This window comes from Myotis myotis, unplaced genomic scaffold (assembly GCF_014108235.1).
Source record: "Myotis myotis isolate mMyoMyo1 unplaced genomic scaffold, mMyoMyo1.p scaffold_m19_p_11, whole genome shotgun sequence".
NCBI classification, from domain to species: domain Eukaryota; kingdom Metazoa; phylum Chordata; class Mammalia; order Chiroptera; family Vespertilionidae; genus Myotis; species Myotis myotis.
The window spans coordinates 7,458,721-7,473,171 of NW_023416315.1; the positions used below are offsets into that span (position 1 = coordinate 7,458,721).

The 14,451-nt window shown below is 45.7% G+C and overlaps 1 protein-coding gene and 1 non-coding gene across 3 annotated transcripts; one reads left to right on the forward strand and one right to left on the reverse strand.

Annotated features, from left to right (window-relative positions):
• Positions 1-567: 567 nt before the first annotated feature.
• LOC118666642 lies at positions 568-674 on the reverse strand. Its single transcript, XR_004971001.1, has one exon. It is a non-coding gene; the product is annotated as a U6 spliceosomal RNA (small nuclear RNA).
• A 578-nt stretch (positions 675-1,252) lies between these two features.
• Positions 1,253-13,017, forward strand: LOC118665945 (retinitis pigmentosa 9 protein). 2 transcript variants are annotated; one of them, XM_036327379.1, is made up of 6 exons: positions 1,256-1,482; positions 4,415-4,445; positions 6,154-6,283; positions 9,292-9,383; positions 11,283-11,344; positions 12,417-13,017. In XM_036327379.1, exons 1-6 carry the CDS (start codon positions 1,331-1,333, stop codon positions 12,613-12,615), a joined length of 666 nt encoding a protein of 221 aa, XP_036183272.1. In that variant the 5' UTR covers positions 1,256-1,330; the 3' UTR covers positions 12,616-13,017. The 2 variants fall into 2 exon arrangements, with proteins under 2 accessions (XP_036183273.1, XP_036183272.1); XM_036327380.1 differs by lacking the exons at positions 4,415-4,445; positions 9,292-9,383 and having other exon boundaries at positions 1,253-1,482.
• The last annotated feature ends 1,434 nt before the right edge of the window (positions 13,018-14,451 follow it).

Genomic DNA, 14,451 nt, shown 5'->3' on the forward strand with positions numbered 1-14,451 from the left:
GCTTGCTCAAATGGAACTCTCAATCCCTGAGTCTTCTTCTTGAGAGATCAAATCATTGAGTTAAGCAAATATTTGAATCAGTCAAGACTCTTTTTTTTTTTTATAAAGTGTGATACTATAGAGTTTTATTGATCAAGACTCTTTCGATTGCAAGTGTGAGAAGAACAACTTCACTGGTTTTGCATAAAAGTATATCTGAAAGTTTTCAGCTTGTTTGCTTGCTATAATGTTTGGCATCTTCTTTTTGTTTCTTTTCTTGTACTTTAGGGGCATATCTTGACCGGCAACAAAGTCTTCCCGGGAGAGGAGGAACTGTTGGCCCAGGTCACTTGTATCTACAACTGGATTGGTTCATACACCGATTTTTCCCTCTCAAAGGGGAACCTGATTTCCAAGTTCTGAGATACACACACACACACACACACACACACATTGTATGTCTGTTCATAGTCTTTTGTGTGTTTATTTGGACTTCCTGTAATAAATAGGAAAGAGCTCCCCAGGTATTTTAGGGACTGATTATATTAAATGCCATGTTTGAGGGAAATATCCTCTATACTATTTTTTTTTAATATGGAATGCTTCATGAGTTTGCATGTCATCCTTGCGCAGGGACCATGCTAACCTTCTCTATATCGTTCCAATTTTAGTATATGTGCTGCCGAAGTGAACACTCCCCTCTACTATTATTTTTACTTCCTTTGTAGTTTATCCCATTTCATGAAAGTTACTATAACTTCATGTATCAGATAACACTTTTAAAGTACAATCTAGTTAAGCACCTAACACTTTTGCATCCACCATTTACTAGTTCTGCATCCTTGAGCATGTCACTTAACTCTCTGGGACTCCTCCTGTCTACAAAATTAGTGTAATACATAAAGCTCATAACAGAGCTTAAGTTTGTAAAGATTAAATCATATCTTCTTAAGGGCTTGGCTCAAAGACCAGTACATAAAAGCACTCAATATGTATTAGATTTTATTTTCAGCTCCCAAAGCCTGTCTAAATTCAATATACACTGTTTTAACCAGGGATCGCACATGGGGGGAGGGGGGGGGGCAGGGAAGGGCTCCCAACCGCCGGCACCTCAGCCCTCGGACGCCGCCAGGGGGCGCGCTCCGACCTCCGGCACCAACCGGCCAGGCTGCGGCGCTCCGAGCGAGGACCCAGGGCCGCGCCGCGGGGAGGCGGGCACCGGCGGCCTCGGCGGAGACACCGGGCTCAGCGGCGGCCTCGGGGCGGCGGCGGGAGGGGGCGCTGCGGGACCGGACGGGCGGGGCGCGGAGGAAGTGCCGTCTTCGCCGCCGCCTGAGCCGCGCGGGCCGCGATGTCGTCCCGGCCGGGGCGCGGCGACCCGGGGGCCGGGGGCGCGCGGCGGCCGCGGGAGCCGCCGGAGCAGGAGCTGCAGCGCCGCCGGGAGCAGAAGCGGCGGCGACACGACGCGCAGCAGCTGCAGCAGCTCAAGCACCTGGAGTCCTTGTGAGTCCCCGCCGCCCCGGCTCCTGCGGGGACGGGGCGCCGCGTGGGCGCGGGAGGCGGGGTCCTCGGAGACCCGGGAGCGGGCAGGCGGCCCGGCTGCCGTGACGGGTCCCGGGCGGGAGCGGGGTCGGGGCCCGGCGCCCGGGGGCCGCCCGGCTGGGAGGGAGCGCGGCCCGGCCCCCAGGCTCCGGCGCTCCCGCGGGGGGCGGGGGGAGGGAGGGGGGCGCTGCCCCGCGCGGGAGCCCCGGTCGGCCGCGCGCCGCGCCGTCGGAGTTTGGCCGGGGCTCGTGGCGCGCATCTGGATCCGGGGATGAATGAATGAATGAATGAATGAATGAATGAATGAATGAATGAATGAATGCGCGGGAAGCGCGCGCTGCTGTCTGCCCTTTCGCGGTGTTCGGGTCAGAGGCCACTGTGAACCTGGGCACATCTTTTCCTCGGGTTCCTAGCCCTGCGGCGCTAGTGGGAAGAGAGTAAACTTGGGGCGAGGGGCTTGTCCCTGCGGACGGGGAGGGGCTGTCAGTGGAGGAGAGTGCAGACCCGCCCTCTGGGCCTGAGGATTCTACCAGGATTGGGGGGTGGGGGCCACCCAGAGGCCGATTCCAGCTCTACAGGAGGAGCTAGGACGGGAGGCTCACATCCGTGCAGGCGACCCGGGCCGCGCGGAGGAGGGTCCAGGGAGCCGCTGGGAGGAGGGCGGGTGGAAAAGGAGAACCATCGGGTGGGAGGGTGGATTGATGACCTGCCAGCTCGGTCCTGTCATCCTGCCGTTCTGGGATTAGCTTTAATTCTTAAAGGTTGGTGTTCGCGGAGTTAGTTAATAAATTGTTCTGTTTCAGGGCGCTCAGCCAGTCATGTAAGGAAAAGCCTTCAAAGGGCCACGCAGCTCTATAATGACCCGCCTGGCAGCTTTGACACAAAGCGCATGGCTTTGCTGGAGCCTGGCCTGCTCTGCATGACATGTTTGCTATGTTCTCAGTGTGGCCCTGGAGCGGAATGTCGCCTCAGGAGGACAGTGGCTGCAGGACAGGGCCTTGCTGGGCTGGCACCCACCGCCCTGGCCCTCGGGCCCTCGGTGTGGTGCTCTGTGTCTGCCCAATCAAAGGTTCCTCGCCCCATACACCATTGGGAAGATCAGTCTTCTGACTACACAGAGCAAGTTATTACAGCCTGAATGGATTCTCAGATGGTACAAAAGGATGGGCCTCCACCAACTTTTTTTTTCGCTTTTTATTTACTTTTATTTAATTTTTTATTGATTAAGTTATTACAAATGTGTCCTTATCCCGACATTACCCCAATTTTTTTTTAATATTAAGAATTAACAGCCGAAACCGGTTTGGCTCAGTGGATAGAGCGTCGGCCTGTGGACTGAGAGGTCCCAGGTTCGATTCCGGTCAAGGGCATGTACCTGGGTTGTGGGCACTTCCCCAGTGGGGGATGTGCAGGAGGCAGCTGAAGGATGTTTCTCTCTCATCGATGTTTCTAACTCTCTATCTCTCTCTCTTCCTCTCTGTGGAAAATCAATAAAAATATATATATATTTTTTTAAAAAAGAATTAACTGCAAAGACACATGTAGATTCTTGACTGTCAGAAGCCAACCATACATTAACATAGTCCCATTTCCAAATCTGGTCTGTTTCGGAGTTAAATGTGACTTTAAACTTGGAGAATTTTTTTTTTAATATGTTAAAATCATGGATTGTTTAGCCGTAGGAAACACCATCAACTACTGTCCTTTAAACTGTGAAAACAGTGGTGAAATGGACTTTTGAGGCAACGCCATGGCCAGTCGCAGATTTCCAATGTGTGGTTCCATCACACTTCTTTTCACTTTGGCAACAACAGTTGCATATTTTTCAGGAGTTTGGATTTCAGTTCGATTGGCCATATGTTGTTGGTTGTGCAACTCCTGTGGCTGAAAGGATGTATTATTGTCGGATTTGTAGTCTGTACTACAGACTCCCTTCGGTCTATGCATAAGGCGTACCATTCGTGTTTCTCATGAATGGTTGCAGGTGAACTGTATCATTGTCCCAGTTTGTGCAGGTTCCAGTGCTGTTGCTAAGGAAGTTGCGGCTAGGACCTGCCACCACTTTGTGTTAGAAAATAGTTTGAGCATTTGCTTTGGGAAGCACTGTACCACACCTCAGCGGCTCAGTCCATTCACGCCCAGCTCTTCTCTATGTGATATTCGTGGGGCAGCTCCTCCTCTGTGCACTAGAAAAGCTCTGGCATTTGGCATGTACCATCCAGCTGCCGGTGGTCCAGGCATCATGCAGGGGTCCTGCACCCGGAATCCAGTGGGGTCCTTGCGGGCAGAGAGGGTGGGCAGAGAGCTGAGGGGCCGGAGGCAGCGGCTTGGGCTCACTCTGGCAGAGGCGGTGGGAGGATCTCGAATTGGGACGTTCAGGGACATGGAAGGGGGAACCTCTGGGACAGGTCACCTTCCCTCCTTCCCTCCAGCAGGCCCTTCCCGCCAGCTTTGCTCTCCCCTGTGCTGACCCCAGCCCCTCAGAACAGGTCACTCAGCCCCCTCCCTGAGCCTGTTCCTCGTTGAGTAGGTGTAGCGATGCTGGGTGAACAAGCTGACAACGATAATGACAGTTTGGAACCATAATGAACTCACATTTTCCCTGTAATCTCTTGCTTTCCCTTCTTCCAAAAAGAAAAGCATTGTGCTAAGACGGCAAGTGAGTTACAGTGTCAGTGAATTAAGTTCTGCATCTCAGCGGGATGTGGGAGAGCATCTGTTTGTTTATATGTGATCTCGAGTGCCGGGCATGTTCTATTAACTGTTTTAGACGTAACGTACTTCTAGGTTTTTGTTAAAAACACCCTTTTTAGTTTAGCCTGCAGTTGCTTTTTGCTCGTTATGTTCCTGTTAACGTGGTTGATGATGGGTTTGTTTTCTTTTTTCTTTCTAGTTATGAAAAACCTCCTCCTGGGCTTATCAAGGTCAGTGTGAAGTTTGTCCTTGGGGCTCTTCTCTTCGGCCTAAGTCACTCAGTGCGCAGACTCCCTTTGTGATCACCCTGTTTCTTCCTGCAGGTGCCGGTCAGACACTTCGGGCTCTGTCACAAGCCTGTGCCTTTGTGGCAATTTACTCAGCCGGGTGTCTGTTCCCTAAGAACCCCAGGCAGGCCCACGCGAGTCCCTCAGCCATCGCCCCTTCTCTCTCCCTCCATCTCTGCTGCCCTGGTGCTGACTCTCATCTGGCACTGGTTTCTCGACTGTCATCAGCTCAGAGAATGGGAGACTCTGGGGAGACCTGAGGCTCCCCCAGCCTGAGTCCCCTGCAGGAGCCCCTCCTCCAGCCCCCTGGCCAGTGTCTGTTTCTCTGGGGGAGCGAGGCTTAGAGGAGTGGGGAAAAGCCAAAGCAACCTTTTCTGTTTAAAGATTTAAACTTTCAATTTTTAAAAAAGATGTAAGCCAGGCCAGCATGGCTCCGTGGTTGAGCATCAGCTTATGAACCAGGAGGTCACGGTTCGATTCCCAGTCAGGGCACATGCCTGGCTTTCGGGCTTGATCCCCAGTGTGGGGTGTGCAGGAGGCAGCCGATCAATGATTTTCTCTCATCGTTGGTGTTTCTATCTCTCTCTCCTTTTCCCTTCCTCTCTGAAATTAGAAAAAAGATATATATATATATATATATATATATATATATATTAATATATTTTATTGATTTTTTTACAGAGAGGAAGGGAGAGGGATAGAGAGTTAGAAACATCGATCAGCTGCCTCCTGCACACTCCCCACTGGGGATGTGCCCGCAACCAAGGCACATGCCCTTGACCGGAATCGAACCCAGGACCCCTGAGTCCGCAGGCTGACGCTTTATCCACTGAGCCAAACCGGTCAGGGCAAAGATATATATTTTTTAAAAAATGGAGGGAAACGGGGGGGCATCTGTACAAAAATAAAAAATTTTAAAAATAGAAATAAAAAAGAATTTAAAATTTTTCTATCATAAATGTAACATTCATGGAAACAGGGGTGGAGGAAGCTCCTTAAGTATAACTGTAGCTATTCAGTAGTGAAATGCATAGCAGAGATAGAGCATGCGTGTGACTAGAAAACATGGCAGTGGCTCGCAAGGTTAACAAGCAGCATGCCATTTTATTATTCCGGGTGGCCTTGCTTAATTCTTATGCTGTGTCATTCCACAAAGAGTTTTCCCATTTTTAAAAAAAAGTTACTGATTTTAGAGGTGGGGGAGAGAAACATCGATTTGTTGTTCCACTTACTGAGATATCCATGGTTGATTCTGGTATGTGCCCTGACTGGGGATCGAACCTGTAATCTTGGCATATCAGGACGACACCCTAACAACTGAGCTACCCAGCCAGGGCGAGGTGAAACCTTTTTCTTGATCTTAGAATCTGATATACATTAGAATTTCGAGCTTGCAGATCACTTCTGTATGAAGGACAGATTTCTATCCGCTCCAAGAACAGCCACTTCGTTTTTGTGATGTAGTTCTTCCGGCACATTCACGTCCACTTTTTCTGTCCGGTCTCAGTGGTGTCCCCGGTTCTTGAGAGGTGACTCATGACGACCTTGGGAGCTCCCCCCTGAGAAAGCCAGGCCACGCTGTGCTCTGAGGCAGGTGGAGAGGGTCCGGCGCTTTCTGGCCATATTGTTTACTCGCTGTTTCCCTTTTCAGGAGGATGAGACTAAGCCGGAAGACTGTATACCAGACGTGCCAGGCAATGAGCATGCCAGGGAATTCCTGGCTCACGCGCCAACCAAAGGGCTTTGGATGCCCCTGGGGAAGGAGGTCAAAGTTATGCAGTGTGAGTGTGCAAGCGCATCCGGTACTCCCGAGCACACGCAGGTGACACCACGGTTCACAAGGGAATGGGGAGTTGTTGTTTAATGAGAATATAGTTTCAGTTTTACAAAGGAAAAGTCATGTAGCGGGAGAGTGAGATGGTGAATGTTATGTATATGGGCCAGCCTCACTTTATTGCGCTTGCTTTATTGCGTTTCACAAATGTTGGTCATTTACTGACTGAAGGCAAGATGCTCCACTAGCAAAAACATTACGATTCACTTTACTGTTATGGTCTGGAACCGAACCCATAATATCTCCTGGTCTGCCTGTATTTTTACCACAATTTTTTAAAAATTTAGAAAAGTTCAGTGAGGGGCGCGGCTACAGTGTTTGGACAGGTGCAAGCCTCGGACTAACGAAAGGACAGGGTCCTCTCACTGCCACGTGCAAGTCCCAGCCGGAGGGCAGGGCCCTCCCAGCACAATCATAGCCAACAGCTGTGGTTGTGAGCTTGAACCTATGGTCCGAACACGTGGCCCCAGGTGCATGTAGTTGAGTGAGGTTGGAACTCACGAGAATGCTGTAAACAACGTGATCACGCCCCTACTTTGCCTCGTGGCATCTGCTATAAAATGAAGACACGGCTTGTGGGTGCTGTCTCCTCATCAGGGAGCAGCGTCCCACCGAGACCCAGTTTTCATTCTCTTGTCTGTCTTTTCTCAATCTTTTCACGCCCCCCACTCAGGATCACCTTTGGCCGTAACAGTTCAGCCCTAGCCAGTCTGGCTCAGTGGATAGAGTGTGGGCCTGCAGACCACAGGGTCCTGGGTTCGATTCCAGTCAAGGGAATGTACCTTGGTTGCAGGCTCCTCCCCTGCCCGGGCCCTGGTCGGGGCATGTGCAGGAGGCAACCAATCGATGTGTTTCTCTCACATCGATATTTCTCTCTGTCTTTCCCTCTCTCTTCCACTCTCTTTAAAAGTCAATGGAAAAATATCCTCAGGTGAGGACTAACAAAACAAAATTTAGAACAGTTCAGAGTAGTATGTGGAACCGTATTATAGGTTTGAACTACGTGGGTCCACTTATACACAGATTTTTTTTCCAGTAAGTATTATAAATGTATTTTCTCTTATGATTTTCTTAATAACGTTTTCTTTTCTCTAGTCACCGATTCTTCTTATTGTAAGAATTCAGTACATAATACATAGAGCATACAAAATATGTGTTATCAGTAAGGCTTCCAGTGAACAGTAGGCTATTTTTTAAAAATTTTTTTATTGGTTTCAGAGAGGAAGGGAGAGAGATAGAAACATCAATGATGAGAGGGAATCATTGATTGGCTGCCTCCTGCACGCCCCCTACTGGGGATCAAGCCCAAAACCCTGGCGTGTGCCCTTGATCTGAATCAAACCTGGGACCCTTCAGTCCGCAGGCCGATGCTCTGTCCACTGAGCCAAACCAGCTAGGGCAGGGGTCCTCAAACTATGGCCCGCGGGCCACATGCAAATACAAATATTGTATTTGTTCCGTTTTGTTTTTTTACTTCAAAATAAGATATGTGCAGTGTACATAGGAATTTGTTCATAGTTTTTTTTTAAACTATAGTCCGGCCCTCCAACGGTCTGAGGGACAGTGAACTGGCCCCCTGCTTAAAAAGTTTGAGGACCCCTGAGCTAGGGCAACAGTAGGCAATTTTAAGTTTTGGGGGAGTCAGAAGATACATGTGGATTTTCAACTGAGGGTAGGGGTTGATAAGGGTTTCAAAGTCCCAGGCTCCCACTTCAGTGGGTGCAAGGCTGCTGCTTTTCACAGCCGCTGGCGATGTAGGCTGCTTGCTTTCAGGACTTACAGAAGGGGCGAGAGGGTCCAGTTAAAATGCCAGAAATCCTGCTGGCCTTAGCCAAGGTCCACTGCTTTTTGTTGAATTAATGCTCCTCAGGTCGTGGTAGGCCTTTGGTTCATTCCCAGGGTTGCACAGAAGTTGATTTGGGCAAATTTGCAACTCCTGTCAGTGCTTTTATGGAAGAACAAATTTATAGAGGTTGTCACTTGGCCATTCTTGACATACTTCCTGGGTTCTCACTTCTGAAAAGAATTTTCTTCATTGTCATTTAGATGACTTTTTAGGAAGGGAATGAAAGCAGATGAATGTGTTCGGTCTGACATCGGTACCCAGAAGTCTACAACTTTTTTTCTTTTTAATTGATTTGAGAGAGAGAGAAACATTGATTTAATTGTTCAACTTATTTATGCATTCATTGGTTGCTTCTTGTATGTGCTCTGAGCAGGAACTGAATCTGCAACCGTAGTGTCTTTGGATGGTGCTCTGACCAACTGAACTATCCTGCCAGGGCCTAGAGTTTTTTTTGAAGTTTTTTAAGTTTGAAAATTACTATGTACTCTGTTTGATGAGGTTGTGAGTTGCATTTCACTTACCATTTTATAGATATTTGCATTGACTTGGAAAGTAAGTGTGTTTGGGTTGGGACCAGAGCTAGTTCTACCAAGAAGTAATTGAAGTTTAAGCTTCAGGGAACCTCAATGGTGCCTTTCAAGGGCCTGCAGGGATCCCATCGATATGTTGATATGGTCATACGATTTTGTAAAATTTGCCAAGGCAAGATGTTTTTTTTTTTTCCCTAAAGCGCGCACTGCCTCCAGCTCCCACAAAACTTGAACTTGTTCCAGACATGTAAACTATACATACCTTCATTCTTTTTTATTGGTTGTAGTGTTACCTAGAACAGTGGTTTTTAAACTTTAATATGTCTACAAATCACCAGTAAGTTTTTTGAAATTCAAGTGTGTGTCAGTATTTCGGGAGTGGGCCTACTGCTATGCATGGCCAGCAGTCTCACTCACGTGTTGTCAATTTTCTAGACTCTTAATCGTTCATTCACTGATTGCATATGCTTTTTGATTGGAGTCTAATGAAGAAAAACCTTAATGTGATCTACTGATTATCTTCATTAAATGAAACTGTGTTATCTTACAGAAATATATCCCCTTTCTCTTTGTTTTTAGGTTGGCGCTGTAAACGGTATGGTCACCGAACGGGCGACAAAGAATGCCCTTTCTTTATCAAAGGCAACCAAAAGTTAGAACAGTTCAGAGTAGTAAGTAGAACCCCACCATGTGAATTTACATTTATTAGAAATAGTACATGTCCAGTAATTGGTGAATTGGAGTTCATATAAAATACATTCCCTGAAGCATTTTGGCCAAAGTATCTGATGTTAACTACATCTCTGTTAAGTTACATTTGTGTGATAAGTTTATTAACAAAAAACTAACTTCTTATTAAAGTGGCACTTGCTTATATGTTGGGAATAGTGCTTCTTTTTATGAAGTAGACACTGTTATTTATTCAGTCTTTTTTAATTATTATTAATCTTCAGCCGAGGATGTGTTTTTTTATTGATTCTAGAAAGAGAGGGAGAGAGAGAAAAACATCAATTGGTTGCCTCCCTTACACGCCCTGACTGGGATCAGACCCACGACCCTTTGGTGCACAGGATGACGCTCCAACCAACTGAGCCACACTGGCCAGGGCCAAAGTTTTTTAGACATGTAAAATGTTGTGTTTTAGCCCAGCCAGTGTAGCTCAGTTTAGTGTCGGCCCATGCACCAAGAGGTCACCTGTTCAATTCCCGATTAGGGCACATGCCTAGGTTGTGGGCTCAATCCCCAGTAGGGGGCATACAGGAGGCAGTCTATTAATATTTCTCTCTCCCTTCCTCTTTCTCTAAAGTCAATAAAAATATTTTTTAAAATGTGTTTTAATTTTATAATAATCTTAAATACATTTTTGATCAATCATTCCTCTTCTAGGTAGAATGTCAATTTTTTAAAATTGATTTGAGAGAGAGAGAGAGAGGAATGGGAAGAGAGAAACATCGATTTGTTGTTCCACTAACCAACTGAGCTATTTGTCCAGGGCAGAGTGTACACTTTTATAGATACTACAGAACATAAAGTGATGATAAACCTCAAAAACTTTAAACATATTCTTTTTTTTTTTTTTACTCAGAAAACCCACTTCTAAGAGTTTACCTTAAGGACATAAGAGAACATCACTATATACATAGCTGTTTATGTATGTATCAGGATAACTTTATATGATTGAAAAAACTAAAGAAAAGTAGGAAACAACCTAATAATCCAACATATCAACATAAAATACTGTAACGAAAATTATTTAGATGTTAGTAATTATATTTTAGAAGAATGTGTAATGTCAAGGAAAATGTTCAAGACAGGAAGTGAAAGCAGTAGAGTTGTGTATATAAAATGATTATAGTTTTCCATAAATTATGAATAATGATTGAAGGAAAGAGACTAATGTTAGTAGTAATTACCCCTTAGGTAGTGAGGTAATAGATTTTTAAAATTTTTTTTTTATAACCCGAAAATTTCTACAGTAAATATTTCTTCTTTTTTTTAATTGAGGTAATTCACATACCATAATATTTCTCATACTTATTCTTATTTTTAAGTAATTCAAGTCATTTTAAATTATCTGTACTTCTGTATACTTCCAGACTTGGTTCCATGACTAAAAAAGCATATATTTTTGTGTATCTATAAATGCTTCATTCTTATATATCATCTATTATAATTCACTTTTTTAAAAACTTATCTCTTAGTCATCTATACACATAGACCAAAGAGAATTACCTCTACCTTGTATAGTAGTTTGTGATTCTGCCAGTTTATTTACTTATAAAAGATACTTAAATTATATGCTATATATATTTTTCAGTCCTATATTTTTAAATCTTTTTTCTGTTTAAGAAATTATTTTATTTTCAATCCTGTGTTTTTCTAAGTGGAAAATCCTTGTCCCAGCATCAGTGAGTTAGCAGTCAGTGATGGCGACCCTCAGGAAGAACTAGAACATGCTAAAGAATTACCAAACTGGAAAAAATAACTGGTTTTAGTAACAGAGATTTAATATTTATTTAATTAATGGTTCATGAAGTCTTACCCAAGCTTAACTTTCTCTAACCCTCAAGGCACATGAAGATCCCATGTATGACATCATCCGAGAGAATAAGAGACATGAAAAGGATATGAGGTGAGGTTGTCCTGATGATAACAAGACCCTCTTGGAGTTTTAAGTGGTATTACGTTGGAAACAATGATTCCCATTAGAGGAGCAGTGTAACAAATGTGGTGCTTTCACTGCGCAGCCCTTGGAGGTCAGGGACTCACTGAAAAGGCCGGTGTCCAGGAATGAGCAGGGCAGCCTGCTCCACTTGGGTTAGCTTAATGCAGTGGGCGTGGCCCAGTCCGCTGAAACCATCAATGGTTGATGTTGGCAACCCTCATTCTATTGTATGATTGGTTCTCTTTCATATGATTTAGTTTATCTTCTCCAATGTCTTAAGGGATCTGAGCTATTGTTCAACATGAATAAGGACAGTGAAAAAACAGGAGGTTTTTATTTTTTCAGATTTGTGGTCTTGAGTTATAATTGTTGAGGGGGTAGATTACCTAGTATGAACTTGAGCAGTGGGGGGATGATTTAGGAAAGGCTGTATCTGTTAGAAGTTACAATAGGAGGGACTATAGAAATATCTAAAAATATGCAGGCACACCTCCTTGGGGCATGCGCACTCAAATCGCCTTTTCAAGTGAATATTATCTCCTAAACTCTAAGGGACCCCATGAGACTTGCAACCAGGGGAGCAGTGGGGAGTGACAGCGCATCCCTGGCTAACCCCCTGATGAAAAGGTCCCCAATGCCCCCTTTCTCTGACTTCCTAGTGAGCGAAGCAGCCCCGCTTAAGCTCTCCTGTTACTTCCATCCTAGTCCCGTCCTTGTTTCACTGTCCCCAGCTTTAATAAACATACTGTCAAAAAATAATAATAGAAATGTAAAAAGGAAACGTGGAAATATTTAGGACAATGAAAAGGATACAGAACGGTTGTGCACAGGTAGGTAGGCATGGAGGTAAATAGTCCTGTAGAATAGGCATGGATGTGGACAGGAATGGGCAACATGCAAAAATAAAAAGTAAGTACTGCACTGAATGAGGTGATTATCTGTGACTTTCTTTTATCCTCACTGCTAATCTTATATTTAAAAACATTCTTCGACGATGTTGTTACGGTTTCTGGTTCTTTGACCAGTCTTCTCTGTCTAGGATACAACAGTTAAAGCAACTGCTGGAGGATTCCACCTCAGATGACGATAGCAGCAGCTCCAGCTCCTCGGAATGTAAGGAGAGACACAAGAAAAGGAAGAAGAAAGAAAAGCATAAGAAAAAGAAGAAAGAAAAGAAAAGGAAGAAGAAGCGAAAGCATAAGTCTTCCAAGTCAAGTGAGAGCTCGGACTCGGACTGACAGCCGCTCGGCTTGTCCCGCGTTCTCGTCTCAGAATCACACACTGTGGCCGAGAACAGGGTCCTGGAGTCGGAGGGGGGACACCAAGGAGCACATCTGGGGTCACACACACGAGTGACGTCTCACCTACCTTCCAGTGAAGCTGTGACCCCCGAGAGGGACTGTGTCTCCCCAGGTGCCAGCTCTGGACGGCGCTGACGTCGGCAGGACGGGCCCTCCCAGCCCTCCTCCTGCTGGTCACTGTGGCCTGCGATTCCTAGGAAGTCGGGGTGGCCGCAGTAGAGCCTCTGAGGACACTCCTCAGGCTGCCACCTCCACAGCGAGGCTGCTCAGTTCCCAGGCTTCAGGCTCCACTCTTGTCTGTTGTTGAAGATAATAAAAGCTCATTATTTATTTTTCAAATGTATTTTTTATTTCTGAATAATACATGCATGTGTTCCAAATTTCAAAGGTACATAAGGTTTAATTATGAATCTTAAGCAAATGTGGGTTTTGTTTGTTTTTTAACATAAATGCTAGCATATCATCCACATTTGTTTTCATTTTTCATTTTTTCATTCAACAGTGTAAAAAGTATGTTGGGCCTTGCTGCTCACAAAAGCCTGTGTTCATAAACCCTGGCACGATGGGTTGAGTTTTTTTTGGGGGGGTGGGGAGGAGTAATTGGGTGTCCTGTAATAACAGTAAAAAATCATGTACTTAACTTGCTTAGATCTTATTGCCATCACCCCATGATTATGATTATGCCCAGAACAACTGATTCAGAAAAATTATAAGGATTTAGGGATGACTATACGGGGTCAAGCACCCACATCCCAAAATTCACTGTCGTCCTGTTGGCTAAGCACAGCCCTCCTGGGAACTTTTACTTTTGACTGTGTGCAGCTGAGGCAGCTCTGCAGTCTGGGCTGGTGCCTGCAGCTAGGGGAGGGCGTCTGTTCTTTGATGAGCCAAGGAGGAGCCATATCTCGCTCAGGGACAAGTGTCCCTCCCTCTCCAGCTTCAGTTGCTGCTGTCATCACTCAGGGTCCCTGGAACTCACTACTCCCCTGGGGGTCGGATTCCCGAATCCTTTAGTACAAAGAGTAACCGAGACAGGCCCCTTCCCCAGCTCTCTCCAGTAACTGCTCCTAGACCTGGCCTTTGAAAGTTTATCTCAGCGACACAATTGGCCCCGATTGGAATGTTCTTTCTGAAAACCCTAAGGCCAGTTAATGCAGCCATGCCTTGCACTTACCCTGAGCATCCTAGCTCAGCATGCAGCAGGAAATTCTCCTGCCAGGAATTTTCTTTATTCCGATGGTATGCCATTTATGTTAAACATGCTCTCTTACAATCTGGAAGCAGCATGTCAGTAATTCTCAAACTGGGATAGTTGTTGGGAGTTACCTTACATTTTGGACTCGATTTCCAAATGTATGCTTGGCTTTTCATCTAGCCTCCAGGATAAAGGGAAGACTCCGGGAAGGACCACAGTAGGGAAGTGTGCAATGGCACTGCCTTTCTCTTTCTGTGCTTCCTCTTCCATATACTGGCATCAGCATCTTCCCCACCTCCTAGGGCCCAACATCTTCCCCAGTGTGGCCGTTTAAGTGCCTTAAGTTAGTTCACCCACAAAGCTTCAAACTCCTACTTCACACATGTCCGAAAGGCAATGAGATTCAACTCATAGTAACACACTAATCTCTTACAGGAATTTATAGGGGAATGAATTAGGTTGTTGGAATTCCTGGTGGGGTGTTAGAGCAGTAGAATCCCTTCCCGGTTCTCATGAAAGCAGGGAAGTTGGGTCAACTGGACTCAAGTCTTCCCTATTTTTCAGTTACTCTAGCCAGG